General features: G+C 36.3%; 2 protein-coding genes across 12 annotated transcripts in view; one reads left to right on the forward strand and one right to left on the reverse strand.

Moving 5' to 3' along the window:
• The window catches only part of NAA35 (N-alpha-acetyltransferase 35, NatC auxiliary subunit), a 105,645-nt gene extending 90,004 nt beyond the window's left edge, over positions 1 to 15,641 (forward strand). For all 6 annotated transcript variants that reach the window (XM_025984161.2, XM_072763325.1, XM_025984160.2 and 3 more), the window contains exons 15-23: positions 3,099 to 3,165; positions 4,640 to 4,738; positions 5,291 to 5,469; positions 8,653 to 8,789; positions 9,859 to 9,926; positions 10,837 to 10,977; positions 11,401 to 11,523; positions 14,414 to 14,494; positions 15,292 to 15,641. In XM_025984161.2, coding sequence (XP_025839946.1) covers positions 3,099 to 3,165; positions 4,640 to 4,738; positions 5,291 to 5,469; positions 8,653 to 8,789; positions 9,859 to 9,926; positions 10,837 to 10,977; positions 11,401 to 11,523; positions 14,414 to 14,494; positions 15,292 to 15,351 — 955 coding nt within the window. In that variant the 3' untranslated portion in view covers positions 15,352 to 15,641. The remainder of the gene's footprint in view (positions 1 to 3,098; positions 3,166 to 4,639; positions 4,739 to 5,290; positions 5,470 to 8,652; positions 8,790 to 9,858; positions 9,927 to 10,836; positions 10,978 to 11,400; positions 11,524 to 14,413; positions 14,495 to 15,291) is intronic.
• A 1,367-nt stretch (positions 15,642 to 17,008) lies between these two features.
• The window catches only part of GOLM1 (golgi membrane protein 1), a 55,082-nt gene continuing 50,755 nt past the window's right edge, over positions 17,009 to 21,335 (reverse strand). For all 6 annotated transcript variants that reach the window (XM_025984163.2, XM_072763371.1, XM_025984164.2 and 3 more), the window contains one exon: positions 17,009 to 19,293. In XM_025984163.2, coding sequence (XP_025839948.1) covers positions 19,217 to 19,293 — 77 coding nt within the window. In that variant the 3' untranslated portion in view covers positions 17,009 to 19,216. The remainder of the gene's footprint in view (positions 19,294 to 21,335) is intronic.

Consider the following 21,335-nt stretch of genomic DNA (forward strand, 5'->3'; position numbering starts at 1 on the left):
TAGTTTTGCCGAATTGCTTTCTAAAATAATTAAACCAGTTTGTATGCCAGAAAACGTGTATAAGAATATTAGTTTTCCCAGACTTTGTTTGGGCTTTGTCATTATCACACTTTGGAATTTTTGACAATGATGTATGTGAAATAGTGTTTATATCTAATTTGCATTTTTTTCCTTTTGTATTTAATAATCTTCCTTTAGTACTTTTATTATTACCCATTTAGCTTTAATTATAGTTCAACCTACACTGTTTTAGGATTCCATATTTGCAAATCTTGCTTACTTGGTAAAACGTATTTGTAATCCTCCAGTCAGTATTTGTTCCATTCTTGCAGAATTCTCAGATGTGTGCAGAGCAGCAAAAAATTTTTGAGTCACCCAGTGTTGAACAAGGCAACTCTACTTTCTTTTTTTCAGTTGGTACACTGTAAACAGCTCCCTTAGGTGCCATGTTCTTCACACTTCTGTGCTTTTGAAACTATTTCATAGTTTCATATGGCCTCCATGTATAATGAATGATGTGCTGTCTAGGATTCCTCAGCACAAGAAGACTGTGGCATGCCTTTCAGAGAGAATATGTATGTTAGATAAGTTAACTCAGACCTGAGTTTGTTAATGAATCATCAATAGACATTACATAAGGCATCTTTTTTTTTTCTTAATTCATGAGAGACACGGAAGGAGGCAGAGACATAGGCAGAGAGAGAAGCAGGCTCCTCACAGGGAGCCAGATGTGAGATTTGATCCCTGGACCCTAGGATCACAACCTGAGCTGAAGGCAGATGCTCAGCCACCGAGCCACCCAAGCGTCCCTACATGAGGCATCTTAAAACACTTACGTAGTGATCAGTTGATGAAAATGGTGTCACCAGAAGCTGGCAGGAACCTAACCCTGTATTTCACTTTTTTTTTTTTTTTTTTAAGATTTTATTTATTCATAGAGACACGGCTAGAGAGAGAGAGAGAGGCAGAGACACAGGCAGAGGGAGAAGCAGGCACCATGCAGGGAGCCCGATGTGGGACTCCATCCCGGGTCTCCAGGATCACGCCCTGGGCTGCAGGCGGCGCCAAACCGCTGCACCACCGGGGCTGCCCTGTATTTCACTTTAGCGGCAGTGTTAACATATCGTCTAATTCAGTGTCTGTAGCAGCTTTAAAGAATAAGTATCGTGAATATGGAGAATTGGCTGTATGTATAACAAAGTTCATTGCATGATAGTCTCTAAATGTTATTCCACTTTTTTTAAGTTTTTATTTTATTTTAGAGAGAGAGTGCAAGAGCATTGGGAGGGGCAAAGGGAGAGGGAAAGAATTTCAAGTAGACTCCTACGTGCGTGAAGCCCAGTGCAGGGCTCAATCTCACAACCCTGAGATCGTAACCTGAAGCTGAAACCAAGAGTTGGATGCTTAACCAACTGAGCCACCCAAGTGCCCCTGTTACTACAACTGTTTTTAAAATTCTGGTATTACAGGGGCAGCCTAGGTGGCTCAGTGGTTTAGTGCTGCCTTCAGCCCAGGGCCTGATCCTAGAGACCCGGGATCAAGTCCCACACCGGGCTCCCTACATGGAGCCTGTTTCTCCCTCTGCCTGTGTCTCTGCCTCTCTTTCTCTTTCTCTTTCTGTGTGTGTCTTTCTCATGAATAAATAAATAAAATCTTTAAAAAAAAAATCTGGTATTACAGATAAGAAATGGGATCCTTGGGGGGGGGAGGGGGTTAGAAGAAATGTGATCCTGATCTGATTCTTTTTTTCCTTTTTAAGTGATTTGGGACTTTCTTCTAGAAGGTTGTAAAATCTCTTTTCTTTCTTTCTTTTCCTTTCTTTTTCTTTCTCTTTTTTTCTTTTGGAGTTTAAGAGCTTTATCAGAATGTACATGTGTGATTTTCAGCAATCCTGTTAGAAACTCAGTCATTAAAGCCTCAGGTCTTACAATCAATAATTATATTTTATTCTTTATTATTTTTCATTTAATTACTGTTTCACCTTTTTTTTTTAGAACCCCTCATATACTAAGTCTTCTAGATCTCTTCTCCATATTCTTTATAATATTTATCTCATTTATATTTATATGTATTTAATATTTATCTCTGGTTATTTTTGCCATGATGTGAGAAAGTTCTTCCTCTTGACCTTCAAGGCTATTAGTGAGTGTCTTTCATCCATTGAACTTTTAAATTTGGAAGTCCTAACTTTTGGGTCCAGAAAGTCTTTTTTAAGAGCTTTATTTTAATGACCTTAAATCATATTTTTATCTTGGAGTTAAAGATATAATAGACCTTCCAGCACTTCTCCTTTGCCACCACCTGTTCCAGGTGTTCTGCTCTTTCTTTCTCCTGGATGCTGTGTGCACTGTCATTTTATGTTGCATGATTATGGCTCTCTTTATTTTTGAGGCTCTGGTCAGATTGTTCAGTTATGGCAAACACTGAGGAGTAGCAAGTTGTCTGCCTGTCAGTGCTCCAGGGGAAAGTCTTTGCTTTTTCTCATCTTCTTAGGTGCAAAGGCCTACAGACCTTACATGTCTTCAGCCCCTGTAGTTCCTCCAGGGGTAAGCACATCCTCCCAGACTGCTCAAAGAGGGCTTCAGTCAAGAAGTGATGTTATTAACTGAGATAAGGAACACCACAGGAACCACTTCATAAGGATAGAAGATGAGGTACCAGAAATGTAGAGGGGATCATTTTGGCCAGTGGTTGGAAATTTGGATACATCTTGGAAAAAAATAGGATGATTCTGTATAGTATTTTCTTTGTAGTGACTATTATGAGCACAGTCCATGAGGGTGTCAGTTGTAGAAAAATAAGTAACATTGTAGTAGGGTCATGAAAAAGTGGCACTTTGGAATTTTTTTTCTCTTGTTAATTTGATCTTGGATGCAACTCTTCAGTTACAAATGTAGAACTGAAAAATTGGAAATATACATTTGTGTAACTAATAGTGTAATAGTGAAATATTTCTTAATCTAATGCTAGTTTTTAATTCAGTAATGTATTTGATTTTCATTTTCTTTTTCCCACCTTGTCTATACGAAGTACCTATGGTAATCACTGCTGCTTTTTGTAGTTCAAATAGTTTGATTTTAATGAGTATTATCTTACAGGTGCTGCCTATATAATAATCACCAGGCTAAGGACTGTATTGACTCCTTTGTTACTCACTGTGTTCGGGTAAGAAATACAGTTTGGATCATTGTGATGGATACCTTAAAATTTATGGGGTATAATTCCTTCCGTAGCATTAATTTTTTTTTTCCATCTAACATTTCTTACTTATTTTCATTGAATAAATAAAAAATTTAACACTCCAAGATACCTTATCTTTGTACGACTTTAATGAATAGAATTATAGTAAAATTAAAATTGTTAATGTCAAAGAGATCACAATTTTTTTTTCAAATCTCAGGTAATTAGGAAAAAATACAAATCTTGTAGTGGATTAAATTAATCATAAATCATTCTTATTTAATTATATGAACATTTCTCTTGGAGAACTGAAGCAGTCAGTTTGGGGGCCTAATTCCAGTTACTAAATAAATACATATTTTATATATATATATATATATATATATTGGAAATATATATATATTGGAAATGTGGAGATATAGATGTAGATATATATGAAGGCAGCTTGGGATGGTGAAAGGAGGAGAACTAAAGGGCCAGATTCCAAATTTATCATTAATATTTCATGATTGTCAGGCAGATCACTTATAGTTTCTATAAACTTCTCAGTCTTTGAAAAATGAGGTGTTAATACTGCACCTTAAGAAGTAACCTACTGTTACTTCTTAGAGGGTATTGATCAAGTGAGATAATAATATCTGTCAAACTGTAAATTTAAAATTATTCTTCTAATTCATATTTCTTAAATCAGAGCATCCTACCATTCATTGTGTATTGTCTGATTAATGAAGTATTACAATATTTTATGATGTTGAATAGAAACCTTGCAGTTTCTAAAGAATGATGTTTGAACTGTATAGGTCCACTTATACACAGTTTTTCTTAGATATAATGCTGTACTATAAATGTATTTTCTCTTTCTTAACATTTTCTTTTCTCTATTTTATTTATTGTAAGTATATAAAACATACAACATACAAAATAGGAGTTAACTGTGTATGTTATCAGTAAGGCTTCCAGTCAGCAATAGGCTATTAATAGTTTTTGGAGAATGAAAAGTTATACATGAAGTTTTGACTGTATGGGGTATAGGTACCCCTATCCCTTGTGTTATTCATTGGGTCAACTGTATTAGCTGTTATTTAAGCCTTGTAATTATTCTGGTGAATGTAAGCAGCATAGAAGTGTCACCTTTGAACATTGACTAATAGCTTGAGATAAGCAGAAAAGAAACTATGCTCTTGAAATTGTGGGAATATCTAAAGATTGAAGTAAGATATTTTTGCCATATGAGAACAAGTTTCATATGTAACAGCCACTTTTTTTTTAGCTACTGATAAATTCTCATGTTGAGTTTCCTTAAAAAGAAATACCTATGTAAGAAATATGCATAGTCCTTATTCTTACATCCACAATATTTTTTCCCCCTTAAACTAGATTTTGAAAACTTGGAATGTTAATTTTCTTTATTGTCAAGTAATTTTACACTGACTGTTAACAAATTGTATGTGTATTGCAGCCCTTCTGTAGTCTTATTCAGATCCATGGACATAATAGGGCTCGACAGAGAGATAAGCTTGGGCATATTCTTGAGGAATTTGCTACCTTGCAGGATGAGGTAAGAGCCAATAAGTTACCTTCCCTTCTAAAAATTAAGATATTCTTATATCTTGATCAGATTTTTTAAAACAATTCTTTAGAATGACATTTTGACTAATTTTTCAGTGTGATGAATTTATTTTTAACTTTAATAGTTTAACTTATCAAAGAAAGAGTTTACAAAAAGAGTAATCCAAACAAATAAATTATGTCTTTGATAATCAGAATGAATTATAAAATATGGGCAGAACTATAGTTTTACAGCAAGTTCACATTCTAATAAAAATCTTAATTTGTAAGCAGCAGTATTGATAACATAACTAAAGACCTGAAGTCAATATTTTGTATTTTTGTTTTATAAAATGTCTTTTTAGTTTAAGGAGTGTTACATAAACGTTACCCATCATGAAATGAGAACTTTAAACCTAACCAAAAATGTTTTGAAAGTGTGACTTCTTTAGGTGACAAGCTTTACATTTTCTGCTTAAATGCTATTTTCAGCTGTTTTTTTTTTTAAATTCTCTAATTACCTTGAAAAAAGTGTCAATATTATGACATTTTATTCTGATAGGCAGAGAAGGTTGATGCAGCCCTTCACACTATGCTGTTGAAACAGGAACCTCAGAGGCAACATTTGGCCTGTTTAGGTACCTGGGTCCTTTATCATAACCTTCGAATTATGATCCAGTATCTTCTGAGTGGCTTTGAATTGGAACTCTACAGCATGCATGAGTACTACTACATATATTGGTAAGAGTACAACGTGAGTTAAAATTAGCAATGGGTAGAGTAGATAAGATCTGAGAGAGCATCTTTAGAACAGAATATAATTTCAGAATACTTTTTCACTTAATGTATTTTAACTTTACTTGTGGGACAGTTGAAAAATATCTATTTAAAAACTAGAGCCAGATCATCTTAAACATCTTTCAGTGCTATAACATCATACAAATACGCTTTTTCCAGCCATTGAATTTTTAAAGATTAATGAAAGTGGCTGCAAAGTAAATGGTTTAGTTGAAGAGCTTTTGTCTGTTTCTACAGAGAAAACTTAAGATACATTTGGTCCTGAATCAGTGACACTAGGTGCTAGCTATGGAGTGTACTTAACTGAATTAGAGTTCAAAATCTGAGCCAGATCTTTTCTCTGAGAAGAAATCGTGGCTAAGATTATCATTGGGGGCATAACTGTTGGAAACTGCCACCCTGGGGATTTATTTTAGGAGCTTTGAAGGAATTGTAAGAGATCACCATCCTCAACCAATAGTTCTTCACTTTCACTTGAAGATGAAATGAAGAAATCTAGTAAGAGGATGTTTGGAAATATTTAGGCATTGGAAAGCTGCCATAGAAAGAAAATAAATTAAGAGCTATTGGATCTTTTTCTTAGTCTGGCCAAGTATGGTGGTAATTTATTAAAATAAGAATAACCAGTTGCTCATGACAAACAGCTTAGTAATTTAGATCTCAATATGGTTCATCTTTTTAACTCCTGTTTGGATTATTTAACACAGTAAATTAAGATATTATATATTCCTTGGTGTCACCACTATGAAGGAAGGAGAGTAATTCTCTTCCACACTGACATGATTTTGTTATCATGGCTGCTTGGGCTCCTCACATGTAACTCTTGGCTGTGAAACTTGAATTTGAACATGAATTAAAGTAATAGAATAATGTTGTTTGATATACTCTCTAATATTATGTAGATAACAACTCTTACCAATAGATAGCTATTTGGCATATGTTTTGTTATTAATTCACAGTAGACACAGTAGTCAAACCAGACATTTTGTAGGGGAACTTGCTCAATTTCTTTCTCTGAAGTTTGAGGCAGCTAACAGGAAGCTTTTGTGCTCTTGATTCCTCAAAATAAAAATTTTATATGCTTTTTGGCACAAGGAATGGGGCTCTTAATGCAGCAAATGAATGATACGTAAACATTAGAAATGTATCTGCATGTTTGAGCAGATTCATTTCCGTTTAACGAAAGAATTTTAGTTTTGCCTATAAATACCCCTGTGGTCTACTTTCATGTTTTAATTGCTTCTCAATATCAAAATTCTTGATTAGGCTTCAGCATTTAAACAAGATAAGCCTGTTGAATATAATCATTCCTAAAGCATGTGGCCCTTTAAGAATCAATAGTAGAAAACACTGATTCTTTAGAGTGCATCCTGGTCACTTGCTGGGCTTGGTCCCTTGAGTTCCTGGTTTAGTAAGTCTGAGATAGGACCCAATCACTTGCATTTCAAACTAGTTCTTGTGTTGCTGCTTGTCCAGAGATCACAGTTTGAGAATTACTGGTCTAGAATATTGGTACTCTGACCCTCCTTAGATAAAATTGTGCATTGATTTTGATAATGCATTTAATAAAAGCTCACTGAGATGCCTGATAATTGATAAGAAAAGCCTAACTTCTGCCAACTATATCCTTCACTCATCTATCCTTATTTTTGATGATTAGAAGGTAGAAGGCAGCAACATTAATTCCCTGTAGAAATCCTCACATTGAGTTAAGATCCAGACCCTGAGATCTTGTAGTGTGATGGGGGGGGGGGGGGGGGGGATTCATTTGTATACTGTAAAAGGATATTCTAAATGCTTTTCTTAAATTCATTGTCAGGAATTCTTTTCTCTTCATTTGAAACTATATGCACTTTTTTTTAATGAAATAATAATACATTTCCCAATTTGCCTTAGTTGCCAGGAAGTATAGTACTTAGTTTCACTTTAAAACACAGCACCTGCGACGCCTGGGTGGCTCAGTGGTTGAGCATCTGCCTTCGGATCCGGTCCTGGGATCGAGTTCTGCATCAGGCTCCCCACGGGAAGCCTACTTCTCCCTCTGCCTATGTCTCTGCCTCTCTCTCTGTGTCTCATGAATAAATAAATAAAATCTTTAAAAATAAATAAATAAAAAATAAAACAACAGCACCTAAGCCATTCCAGGCATTTGGGAGTTTTTGTTGTTTTGTTTTTTGCCAGTACAGCTTTGATTTAGGCCATGTGGAACTTTTGTTTTGCTGCAACAAAAAGGACTGATATTTATCCTCAGGTGTATCTTTTGGCAAGTTACTATTTTCCCTTATTATTTATTTATTTATTTTATTATTTAATTTTTTATTATTTTATATTTTATTTATTTTATATTTTAGTATTGTAACCTGCTTTACAATTTTTGGGAGAATTTTGGAAATAGGCATCACATGCTCATCCTTGATCATAATAAGATTTCTTCTAAATCTTTGATTTTAGCTTAATATAGTAGTGGTCCTTAACTTTATTATGGATTATATTATAAAGTATATATATTCATATCCTAGATTTGAACCACTTTGGGCATAGAAGAATGTAATGTTGGTTAAACTTCTGAAAAGTTAGTATCGGCTGGAATAATCTGTTTTGCATTTCATTTGCTGAATAAACTCAAATAATTATAAGCCTAAATGTCCTTAATTTTTTAGAATGCTTTGGGATAGTGCCTACAACTTTACTTTTTTTTCCTAAATTAATTTCCTTTATTTTGCAGTTAACGGGAGAATAAAATACTGACTTACTAACAGGCTGAGGTGAAGTGTGTCCTGATAAAATAAAAAGGGGTGAAAAAAAACCAGTTTAATGGGCATTCATTTGATTTATATATATATAAATGTAATTAAGTCTTTTGAAAAGTTGTAAAATGCATGTAGGAAATTAAGCATTTTTCAGCATTGTCCAGCAACATTATAAGGCTATAAGAAAGGAAAAGCATTTGTATAGCCAGTTTCTTGTAAGATCTAATCAGTTATCTAATTGGATAATCTGGGTTTTTTTTTTTTTTAACTTTTAAAGCAGTATTAAAAATATGTCTTTGTTAATATCAGTACCTATGGTGATAAAGTTATTTCATGTAGACATCTTCCATTAACTTAATATTTGGTACCCTTGAAGGTATCTATCAGAATTCCTTTATGCGTGGTTAATGTCGACATTAAGTCGTGCTGATGGCTCTCAGATGGCAGAGGAAAGGATCATGGAAGAGCAGCAGAAAGGCCGGAGCAGTAAAAAAACAAAGAAAAAGAAGAAAGGTACTGTGGATTGTTTTTAAATTCAAGAATAGCATTGGAATATATTTTTATTTCTACAAATAGGGGTGCCGTGTGGCTCAGTAGGTTAAGGACAGGTCCTTGATTTAGGCCGTGTGGAGCTTTTGTTTTGCTGCAACGAAAAGGACTGATATTTATCCTCAGGTGTATCTTTTACACCTGAGGGCTCAGGTCATGATCCCAGGGTCCTGGGATTGAGCCCCATGTTGGGCTCCCTGCTCAGGGAAGTCTGCTTCTCCCTCTCCCTCTGCCCGTTTCATATGTTCTCTCTCTTTCAAAATAAATAAAATAAAATAAAATAAAATTGTACAAATAGATGGAGAGCTACCTATGCCTTATAGGTGAATCAGTCATTACATCTCAGTTCTTGCCCATCTTTTCTTCAGAAAATATAAGAGAGAAAATGAGTCCCAGTGTTAGTGACACAAGCCTCTGGTGCCTTCCCTGGCTTTTATTTCTGTGCTGTTCTCTGTGTTAGAGGACCTTAGGACAAGAAGTAGCAGCCACCTGGAGTGTGTGAGCAGGGTAAGTTAAGGACAAGGCAGCAGGAGACCCTTGATGTTTTGACAGAAGGCTGACCACTATAATGGCACAGAGAGATGATCACAGAGGCCTGGGTGCAACACCCAAGGCTGAGAGGAGAAAGAAATGTTTCACTAGTGGAAGGGTATGGATATTGGTACAAAGGTTACAAAATATTACTTTGTATTTCATTAGGATTTCAACAGTTTGAGTGGGTTTTTAAATGACTATATTGATGGGTATCCTATTTCAGAAATTAAATCTCTATGGTGAATTCAAAAGAAGTTAAAATTACTTCATACTAGAATTTTATGGTATTATTTAGTGGACATAGCTTTTTAAAAAACTTTTCATTTCACTTATATTTTATTATTTTAAATTTGGGCCTTAAAATTTAAACTGTAGGAATAACTTCGAATTTTTAATTTTAGTAAAGATGGAAGATTTTTTTTTTTTTAATTAGGTTTTCTCCTGCAGTAATGCAAGAGGAGGTAGAAAAGGGTGTGGGTGATTTTCTTTTTAATTACAGTTCGCCCATTGAGCCGAGAGATCACAATGAGCCAGGCATATCAGAACATGTGTGCTGGAATGTTTAAAGTAAGTTGTCACAAAGGAAGTTCTTTTTGCTTTTTAACTACATTGCTGTTATATAGTTTAATTAAAATGGACTCTTTTCTGTGCATCTTCCCAAATTCTAATTTCACCTTTGTGTTTACTAACCATCTGTTTAAGAATTACCTTTCTTCCAAGTCTACTCTTCATTAATTTGTTTAGCAAGTATTTGTAGATAAATGTTGATTTAACACCCATGCCATGTGTCAGATATCTTCAACTGAGTACATTTAAGGATACTGAGTCTAATGAGATGTTATCCTGGTCTCGAGTGTTTAGGTAATGATGGGTCAGGTGACCTGTGTGACATAATAAGAGAAAGCAGAGTTTATTTCTGATTCATGATCAGAAAAGGTTTCTTGGAAGAGATGGGGTTTGTATTTCTTTAGGAGCATATTAGAAAGCTCCACAATGATTGGCTGAAGCAAAAGCGGACATTTTCAGGAGGTAGCAAGTGCTAACTCTTCAGTTGTACCTGGCAATTCAAGAAATTATGTGAGACAACCTATATTAAAATATATAAAACAACATGGACTTCTGTTTGAGAAACAGGATCTATGCTTTTCTTACTATATATGACTATTTTCTTTAGAAGCTTTTACTTGAAGGTCTCAAAGCTATTGTAAGAGCATGAGTCCGAATAATATGCATGTGGTATAATTTCACTGGGGAAAACTAATATATTAAACACTGGAACTTGAAAATTTTTTATATGAATATGGCATGTAACATAAAAATGAATAGTAAGGCAGTTTTTTCTCTTCCTATTTCTGATTTCTGAACCTTAAAATTTTAAGTCCATGTAAATATGTTTCTTATTTTCTGTCCTGTACTAATGAGGAGTTCATTTTTTCATATTGATACCATCTTTTCTTTCATTTTGTTTTTCCTTTAGACCATGGTAGCATTTGACATGGATGGCAAAGTACGAAAACCCAAGTTTGAGCTGGATAGTGAACAAGTTCGATATGAGCACAGATTTGCTCCATTCAACAGTGTAATGACCCCACCCCCAGTCCACTATCTGCAGTTCAAGGTGACTCTGCTCATGAAAGCAACTGCAGAATACTTATTCAGTCTTAGACTTTCTTAGAGATATGCTGTTTGTACCTAGCTGTTTCGTTAAAATAGCCAAATCAGACTATTACTGGACCAGTGACAAGATGATAAAAGATCAGTTTTAATTAGTATGAAAATTATTTGGCTCTTTTTGGATATACTCATCACATTGAGTTATTTTAAAAGTATGAGGATAACAAGAGGTAACATACAAAGGTTGGGAATTGAATATTTACATAGGGGAAAAATAGGGACCTATCCTGGGTGTTTGCTTTAGTGTCTATATGTTGTCTATATATATGAATCATGAGTTAGGGCAGAATTCTTTAATTACAAAAGGCATTTTAGAGTTTTTCATATGAAACATGTTTTGGATAATATTCTATTTCTCCCCTTTTAGGAAATGTCTGACCTCAATAAATACAGCCCTCCTCCTCAGTCTCCAGAACTGTATGTGGCAGCTAGTAAGCACTTTCAACAGGCAAAAATGATCCTGGAAAATATCCCAAACCCAGACCATGAGGTAAGACTATAGTCACAATAATTTTAAAGGAAAAGCTTGGCAGGAAATACGTATCTTAGTACTGAATGACAGTTTATAAAAATGAACCTTACAGTACTAATAGTGAAGCCTGTCATGTTTCTGGCAAGGATTTTAAGTGGCTTTGCTAACCCAACCTTAAGACTTAAAATTTTCCGATGAAAGCAAATAGCTCCTCTGTAAATCTAGAAATCAGTGCAAAGAGAAATTAAGTCATAGAACCATAAAGTGAGTAGGAAGAACAGAAATAGGATCCAGAGTGATCCATAGTTCAAAAATGGTAGCACTTAAAAAAATTTTTATTTTAACATATAGTTTTATTATGCTGAATCTTAAAAATACGAGAAATGATCTGGTCAGTTATCACAGGAAGTAAAAACCTTATTCCACCTGACCATTTAAAATAGAGCCTACTGTTCAAAGACTTTATTTTGAGATATTATTCTACAGATCTTCTTTGAATCTACAGAATACTAAATTGCAGTCTCTTTTTGCTGTATGCCTAATTATATTTTACATGCATGTATTCTGCAAATGAGAATGCTTTGCCTGTAAACACTGACTGTTTAGGGGGTATATCTTCATACAATTCCCATGAAAGGGAAGTTAATAGCAGTTACCTGTTAAAATAGACCAAGCAGTTCTGCTGTTTGGGATTTTTGTAACACATATATGTGCATGTGTGGGCAGTGAGGGAAGCAAGTGGCTAATACACAGGAGTCCTCTTTGCAGCAGGATTCTCATAGCAAAGAAGTAAGGAAACTTCATTGTCCCTCAACAGAGACTGTCAAATGAATGATGATATACCATATACTGTAATACTTGAGGTCTTGAAAAGGATACAGAAGGTCATTATATACTGTAATGGAATGTTCTTCAGAATATGAGAGGTTTAAAGAGCAGAGTACAAAACTGTGAAGTATGCTGCCATTTCAATTAAAAGGGGCCCAGGAAGTCTGTATGTGTGCAGAGATATTACAGGAGTACATCTCCAGAAAGAGATGTAGGAATTGTGTGAGAATCGATAATACTGTTTGCTTCTTGGGAGGGGAGCTGGGAAACAGGGATAGGAGAGAGATGACTTTTGTCCTATTTAATCATGTAATAAAAAAAATACAAGGAATGTAAAAATTAGAGGAAAGTACCTTAATTCGTTTACTCAATAAATATTTGTTGAGTGCCTACTATGTCCCCAGCCTTGTGGGAAAAATTAGTGCAAAACACTAGACCAATCTCGGCCCTCCTGATGGCAGTGGAAGGTCGTATGTTGCAGACAGTAAATAAATTATGTAGTATATTAGAAGATCATAAGGACTACAAAGAAAAATTAAGCTGGGGATGGGGATAGCAAACACTATGAATAGGGAGGTAGGAAGGATTATGCATTTTTATTTTTTTTTTTTATTTTTTATTTTTTTTATATTTACATTTATTTATGATAGTCAGAGAGAGAGAGAGAGAGAGGCAGAGACACAGGCAGAGGGAGAAGCAAGCTCCATGCACCGGGAGTCCGATGTGGGATTCGATCCCGGGTCTCCAGGATCGCGCCCTGGGCCAAAGGCAGGCGCCAAACCGCTGCGCCACCCAGGGATCCCGGATTATGCATTTTTAAAGTGACCTGTGAGCAAATCTCCTGAGAAGGTGAAAAAGCAAGTCACTTGGCCACTGGGGATGGAGCCAGTGGGCAGAGGGATCTGCACATGTGAAGGCCTCAAGGCCATGGACTGGTGTGGCTGGAGTGGGATGAGCAAGGGGTGAGCTGTTGGAAAGTTTTGAGCAGAGGAGTGACGAGATTGGATTTTTGTTTTAAAGATTCACTCTGGCTCCCCTGTGCTGAAAACAGACTGTGGTAGGAGCAAAGGTGGGGAGCTGGGGAACCAGTAGGGGCCACAGCAGTATCTGGTGAGAGATGGTGTGGATCGTGGAGGTGATCCAAAGCAAGATGGACTGGATATGAGTGAGGAAAAGAGGAGTCAAGGAGGACTTCAGGGTTTGGACCTGAGCCCCCAGGTGGATAGAGCCAGTGGAAGGGCAGGTGGAGCAGGAACAGGTGGGAGACAGGGCTGAGATGTCAGGAGCTCAGGTTGGGACATGCTGGTTGGGAGGCCCAGATGGAGCTGTTGTCTGGACGGATGGATGTGTTATCTGGGGCTGAGGAGAAGCCGTTCCAAACTTGTGGTGAGGTGTTTCTACAGAGAGGTCAGCTAGCAACAAGGAGCAATGGGAACTTCTTTCTTCAAGTTGCACATCACTCCCTCTTGGGAGGAATGTAGCATTCCAGTCCTCTGCTGTTATTGTTCATGAACCTGAAAGGTTCATTCATATATTGTTCATTACAATAAAGGTTCATGTGAAACCTTTCAGGCTTGGGGGTAGTCAGGAGTGACAGTAAACACAGGACACTTCTTGTCTGCCAGGTGTGGTTCTCAGCTTGTAGTATAGTATGTAGCTCATATAGTAATCCTCCCAGAAGGTCTATGGCAGGGGGCAGGTAGTCAAATCATTGTCCCATGCTTAGAGATGAAGAAACTGAGAAACAGAGAGGCCGAAGAACTTGCCCCTAGCTATGAAAGCTAGTGCCTGGCAGAGGTGGGGTTTGCAAACACTCCAGCTACATAGTCTGTGCCCCAAGTGCTCTGCTGCTACCTCTGCAACCTGATGACCCAGGGGCCCCTCCAGGGCAGCACAGCTGAACTGAAATAGAGCTCTGTGGTAACGAAAAAGTATATATGTTCCTGTTATTACATTGCCTTTATTTTATTTAATAAAATATCAACATTTACCTTGTGCAAAGTTCCTATAACTATCAATAATATAAAGATATTTTGACTCTGAATTTTGTTTTGATAGCTTAATGTTGCTCATTGTTTAGGTGAATAGAATTTTAAAGGTTGCCAAACCCAACTTTGTGGTCATGAAGTTATTAGCAGGAGGACACAAAAAGGAATCTAAGGTAAGTGCATTGTGGGGAAAATAAATGGGTGTTAAGTTATTGCAGAACTTTAAAAAAAAATAAGATGCATAAATATTATTACAAAAAGGTAAAACTTTCAAAAATCATCTCTTTAAAAGAGGCTCAGTGGCAGGAAATAACTAGAGCTTGCCATTTTGCTTTGAAACTTAGAGATTTTATTGACTTAAAATATCTGAAGTCTGCCCTTCCATTCTCCTCCCTCCGTTGTATAAATTACTGTGAATGACTTGAAGTAAAACAGAATGTGTGAAAACAAATTATGGGAGAGATATTTAAAAAGTTATCTGCCTGTAGAAAAGTGAATGCTTCAGTAATTAAAGACTGTTTAATGGCTCAAGAGATGGTAAATTCTGTAAGCTTATCTGGCTGGTGTATCGGCAGTGCTGTTAGGTCTGCATGTGCACCGCTGAACATTTGCGCTGTGTGTACCTCTGTTGACTCCCGTTGCTGCTTGTTATCTGCCTTCCTTATCTTCTGCCTTGCTTTACTAGATCGTTTTCTTTGCTTAGTTCTGTTTGTGACCCAGGAACTAAAAAAGTGTGCTGACTCATGACCCTTCCCTATCTTTTAAGTCTATTTGCCTTTGTTAACTGTTTTTTCTTAAACCCAGAGATAAGCAAATCGTTTTCCCTCCAGGTTAGTACCTTACTTCTTTGTCATTGAACCAGGTTTTCCTCTCTTCCTGCTGCTTTACCTCTAAAATTGTGAGAAACTCTAAGATACTGAGCTGTCAATATTGGTAAATACATTCATTTTCTTCCTGCCTTTCTTTACAGGTTCCTCCTGAATTTGATTTCTCTGCTCACAAATACTTTCCTGTTGTGAAACTTGTTTGAGAGACACTGAATGGGGACCACCAAGGGGCAGAATCTACTTTCAGATTCTAAGGGGATCCATCCGTCAATCTCAGCACATAACATGAAGTGAAATGGATTTCTTGGATAACAGCCTATTATAAGAAATACTTTTAATTTGACAGCCTTACACGATGTGAATGAAAACTGCTGTTTTAAAGTGGTTTATGTTCCATGGATGAAACTGGGCTTACTGAATGCGGTGATGAACGTTACATGGTTTTATTACAGATTTAATCATAAATCATTTTTTAATGAATGAGTGAAAATAGTGTTTGTAAAGGTTAATAAATTTCTTGACAAAAAAATGCACTACTGGAAATGAAAAACAACAGCACTTTGTTGATGCATGTTAGGAATTGAAGGTGTTTACTCTTGAGTAGTTCAAACATTATTCAAAAGAAGTTTCAACACAAGGGATCGAACAAACATGTGAATGGGGTTTTGGCAGAATACATTTAAAAGGGAATATGCAGGGAGGGGGAACCTCTAACCTACCTAGGGAGACTAAATTACATGGGGATTGTGATTTTGTGTCATGATGTCTTAAATTATATACCTATAAGGATATAGAAGTTTTTTTTTTTTTTTTTTAACATCCTTTAACTGTTCCTTTTGGCACTTTTAAAACATTATGCATAATGTTTGCTACTGACATTATTTAAGAGGTAAGAATGTGTAAATTAATTTTTAGGGTAAGGTTTCAATATGGCATACTCCTTTTTGTTTACTACTACATACTCAATTTAACCCTTGAAATGTTTTCACTGGGGTTCTTTCCAGTATCTGCTAGCTTCGAAAACAGACTTAAAGGTACAGTTGGATTTGAGTGCCCAGTGCCAGAGGCCCTACCCTATCCTTTGCTGCTTATTCTAATTCCTGTCTCATGCTGCTGTGGAGTTTTATTTTGTTAGATTGTATCATTTTATTCTAAGGACTAAGGATAGAAAATAAGCATTTGTCTCAATTGGTTAGGGCCTTGGTTTATAAAACTCATGTGAAGTTTATGCATAATTTAAAGAATATAATACTTCAAGTCCTTTAACTTTCCCAAAGATGTGTTTCATAGGCACACCAACAAGGCTGGAAGCATTTTATTTTAGCTTTTAAAAAAGTGCATGTGATGATAGCAACTTTGAGTAATTCTTCAATGTATGCATCATCAGAATTTTATAAGGCAGTTTTTAAGGGACAGTGTTTTGTACACTTTAAGAAAGTATTGCTCTCTGTGTGGAGAAATAGTACACAAACATTTAAATACACAAGCTATTTCCCCAGCTCTGACACTAATAAGACATTTTCAAAGTCTAAGCTAATGATACGGGGGGAAAAAAACATCACCTACATTTAATGGAATCCTTCTGTATTTTTTGGAAAATTCAGAGACAAGGATTAGAAGTTGTAGAGTATCCTATTAACTACCAATTATTTATAATTAATAATCTCTTAGTGGGAGTAGACCAATCCCCTTGGACCTTAAAGGACCCTGAATTCACACGTGTCTTCTACTACTCCAGGTTCCACTAAGAATGGAAAACCAGTAACTAAAAAAAAAAAAAAAAAAAAAAAACCCAGTAACTTACCAATTAAAACAATCATGACAGTTACCGATCTAGTTATTTAATGACCACACACTGACTTAACAGGTATTGGTTTATTTCTCAAATTTCATCACACAGAAATACATGAAGTATGTGCAGTGCTTACATTACTCAAGAAATCTGAGTCTTGTGCAGGGAATCTGAATTATCACACTCCTGTCTCCACACCATTTGAGAGTCCCAAGGAAGGTGTGAAATAAATAGTTCCACCTATTAAAGACTGGAATAGCTGCTGATTAATTCTGGATGAAACCAAAAGACCAAAGTGGGGGGTTTGCTATCTACTTATGTATTACACAGGTTTTTGTTTTGCTTTAAAAAAAAAAACAAACAAAAACTGACACCTGTATAAATTGTTGCCTTGGGATGAATAAGAGACTATGTGATACCAAGGAAAGCCAGTGATAAAAAAGCATGACTGGAGAAATCACGCACAGTACACACCTCCTGAACAAATGACCTCTGGTGCCTCTGTACATAAAGATGGAAAAAAGGTGGTTATTATTTACAATGACATCCCATCTCAGTCCACAAAAGGCTTAAGGCAAACCACTTTTTTTTCCCCCCCAAAACCACCATTCTTAATCCACAATTTACAAGCTGATTCTTCAGGGATCCATTAAGGCAGTAAAGGAAAATAAAGCAGTTAAACATGTTTTTCAGAACTCTATGCACACTGATTAAACATGAAATGAATAGACACTTTATTGCAAAAGCAAGAGAGACTATCAACCCTAAGGCTAAGACACAAAGGGAAGTCGGACAAAGACATAAAAATCTCACAAAGCTATTTTTAACACCTTTCTTTAGTTGCCTTTTCCAGGTGGAAGTTTAATCTTAGTAATTAAGTAAAAAGATAACCTACATGAGTAACATTCACATTGGAGATCTTAACCTGAATGCAAACCAGGTCTTGCCTTTAGTGCCAGACAGGGGCACCATGAGTCCAGACCAGGTAAGGCTCGCCAGGTGTCTGGCCTGTGTAGCTCTAACTTCTCTGGGCCCCCATTTCCTCTCTAAAGGTGAAGGGTTATACTGGGTGATGTGAGGCCCCTGCATCTCAAATCCCGAGACTTGTATTTAATAAGTATCACCACCCACTTACCCTGAAGAAGGCCTAAGAGTCACTACTGTGACTTTGCCTGTCACTGGTAAGTGGCAAGAGTTTACTGGAAATACTGAGAAGCAAATCAATGTGAATTGTGATTAGTCCTTTTCAGATTAACTTCTGATTTTTAAATCACTTTTGATAGTCATCACAAGCCAAATGTACAGACTATGCGAAAAACAACTGTTGCTTTTCTAAACTTTCCCCATTTAACAGTCTATACCCCTTACTATCATCTTTCTCTCCTCTTCCTGTAATAGTGAAGTGGACATTCTGTCCACAGCAAACATGCCCCCACAGTGCTGTTATTTCCCTCCCTGCTCTGCTATGGGCCCCAGGATCAGCTCTGCTTTGGCCCCGGTTGTGTAAAGTCTAATCTACTCATGGCTCTTCTTGGTAAATGGTCTTACTGCAGAATATTTTGCTTTGCCCATACATACCAAGCAAAGTAAAAATGTCACAAATATTCAAATTACAAGTCACTTAGAAGCATTTCTGTACATTAATGACAAAGGTTATACAAGTAGTTTAAAAATACTCACATAAAATGCCTCTGTATATAGACTTGTTTAAAACTGTTATTAGTGATGTCTGTATTAACAGTTTTGTGCTCCAGGCCACTGACTGTCCAAACCAGAACTGAGAGCATAAGCTAGTAATCTTTCGGCACTGACTTTGGAGAACAGAATATCGGTCTGGGACCCGGGCACTCAGCACAGCACGTGAAGAGGGACACCAAAGGAACCAGAGAAGAATTCTCAGGTGTGGTGGGTCTCTTGGTGTCTTGAAGGCAGCCTCTTCCTACAGGCTTTTTTTTTTTTTTTTTAAAGTTACATTCCAGAATTTCTTAAAAAGCGCCACTGTCACCATATTTGACGGAGAAACTTGGGTTCTATTTTCGGTGTTGATCTCATACCTATTAGCTGATAAATTTTGACACCTTAGCATAAACACTTTGAAAATACCCCCAAAAAACCATCTACAAGATAATCATTTTCCTACATACAGTACATATTAAAACTCCACAATAATCTTTAAGGTGTATATTTTACTTAGTACATTTCACAGTATTCAACCCTTCATAAATATTTTGTACTGATCTCTGTTCGATCCTGACCAGTATATGATCCCAGTTCATTCAGAGTGTGTGATTCCTCTTTTCACGCTGAGCAAGTAAATTTATTATGTCTCCTTTCTGATTTTCAGCATTAAGAACTGAGGGAAAAAAAACAAAAACAAACCATAATCAAACATTAAAACATTCAGGGAAACCAGCCATGAAGGTTCTATTTGAAGTGTGGAGAGTCATCAAGAGGAGAGTTATCTTCCACAGCAACATAATGGGGATTTGCTTTCCTAATCAAGGATAGGTACTGAAGAGACAACATGTATGACCAACATGGTGCCACAAAATAAAGCTAAAACATTGAAAAAACTTCCTATTTAAAATATTGAAATAATGCCCAATGTCCTCTAAAATGGGCAATATAAAATGTCCTCATAAAATCTGTGATACAACCACAACTCTGCTGTGCTGCGTTGCATCTCTGGTGGTATATCTCTAGCAGGCATCACAGTGCCCTAAGAACTACTTGCAGCTTCAGTCAGCTCTTACTACAAAGCTTCTCCTTTATAGAGCTGAAGTCTATGTGGCTCCCATCATCCTTACTCTCCTTTGACACAGAAAGGACATAGAAAGAAAGACCTCACAAAACCTAGAACCACCACGCTGATTTACAACTAGAACACATTAAGTGGTTAATGATTTTATTAAATGAATTAAATGACTGCCTTAAATTGTCTTTTAAGGTTCTCTAATAAAGTTGGAACTAATGCCTTTTTCTTCTAATTTCCCTAGAGCAAGCAGGGCCTTAAACTATTTTAATGATCTAATGATATAATCTTAAAATGATGGTGATGGCAGTTCTTTGACTTAAAACTCTTAAATGAGCTGAAAGAGCATTTTTCTTTTCTGTGTCCTCACTTTGTTGAAGCCTTATACAAACAAGGTCAAATTCATGGGGCCCCTGTGTGTAGGGGATGAAAGATCCTAGAGCTTCACTGCAAGCCAAACATTTAGGACACTAGACTGATTTGAAAGGATGGCAAAATATGTAGGACAGTAACCACACCAGCAAATAGTCAAGGACTGAGGTACACAGATAGGTATTTGGAATCAATACAGAACAAGAAACTTTATTTAAAATACTGACTTGCTAATATGTATGTTCATGGTTTGCATTTTAAAAATCACATAAAGAGTCTAAGAAAAATTTTTTAAAAGATTTTATTTATTCATTCATGAAAGACAGAGAGGCAGAGAAGAAGAGGGAGAAGCAGGCTCCCTGTGGGGAGCCCAACACAGGACTCGATCCCAAGACCCCAGGATCACGACCTGAGCCAAAGGCAGACACTCAAGCACTGGACCACTCAAGTGTCCTTCTAAGAAAATAATTTTAAAAACAAATTCGAATTCATTTCTAGATGCACTTGGGTGGCTCAGTCGGTTAAGCGTCTGCCTTCTGCTCAGGTCATGATCCCAGGGCCCTGGGATTGAGCCCCATATTGTGTTCCCTGCTTGGTGGGGAGCTTGCTTCTCCCTCTCCTCCTCCTCTTAGTGCGTACTTGGTCTCTCTCAAATAAATCTTTAAAAAAAAAACAACAACTCCCATTTCTAGAAACCTCAAACAACTCTGCCAACTGTAATAACTGAATGCTAGATAAAATATGAAAAGATTTTTTTTGAAAAGATTTTAAAGAATGCATTAAGTAATAATAATAATAAATAAAGAATGCATTGTTAACCCAAGTTAAGGGACTTTCTACCAAATAACCGGCCAGAACATTTCAAGAACCATCAACATCTCAGGTTAAAGGACCCTAGGGAAGTGTGACAATAAATGCAGTGTATAATCCTGGATGACTAGATCTTGAACCAGAAAAGGGATATTAGTTGGACAATTCACTAAATTTGAATAATAGCATTTATCAGTAGTAATGTCTTCATTTCAATAATTGGACAAAGGTTACATAAGATGTTAACCTGGGGAACTTGGGTAAAGGTTATATGGAATTACATTTATTTTAAATTAAAATCTATTTTCAAATTGAAAAGTGAAAATATTTTAAAGATGTTAAAATGCACTGTTTATAATGGCAATAAAAGAAGGAATCTGAGCCACCAAATGTGAAGTAAAAGGTCCCAACTCCTGAAGGTAGTAAGCATCAAGGCTAGTTCTGCCCTAAGGACTTCTGAA

The sequence above is a fragment of the Vulpes vulpes genome, chromosome 1, assembly GCF_048418805.1.
Source record: "Vulpes vulpes isolate BD-2025 chromosome 1, VulVul3, whole genome shotgun sequence".
In the NCBI taxonomy this organism is placed as follows: domain Eukaryota; kingdom Metazoa; phylum Chordata; class Mammalia; order Carnivora; family Canidae; genus Vulpes; species Vulpes vulpes.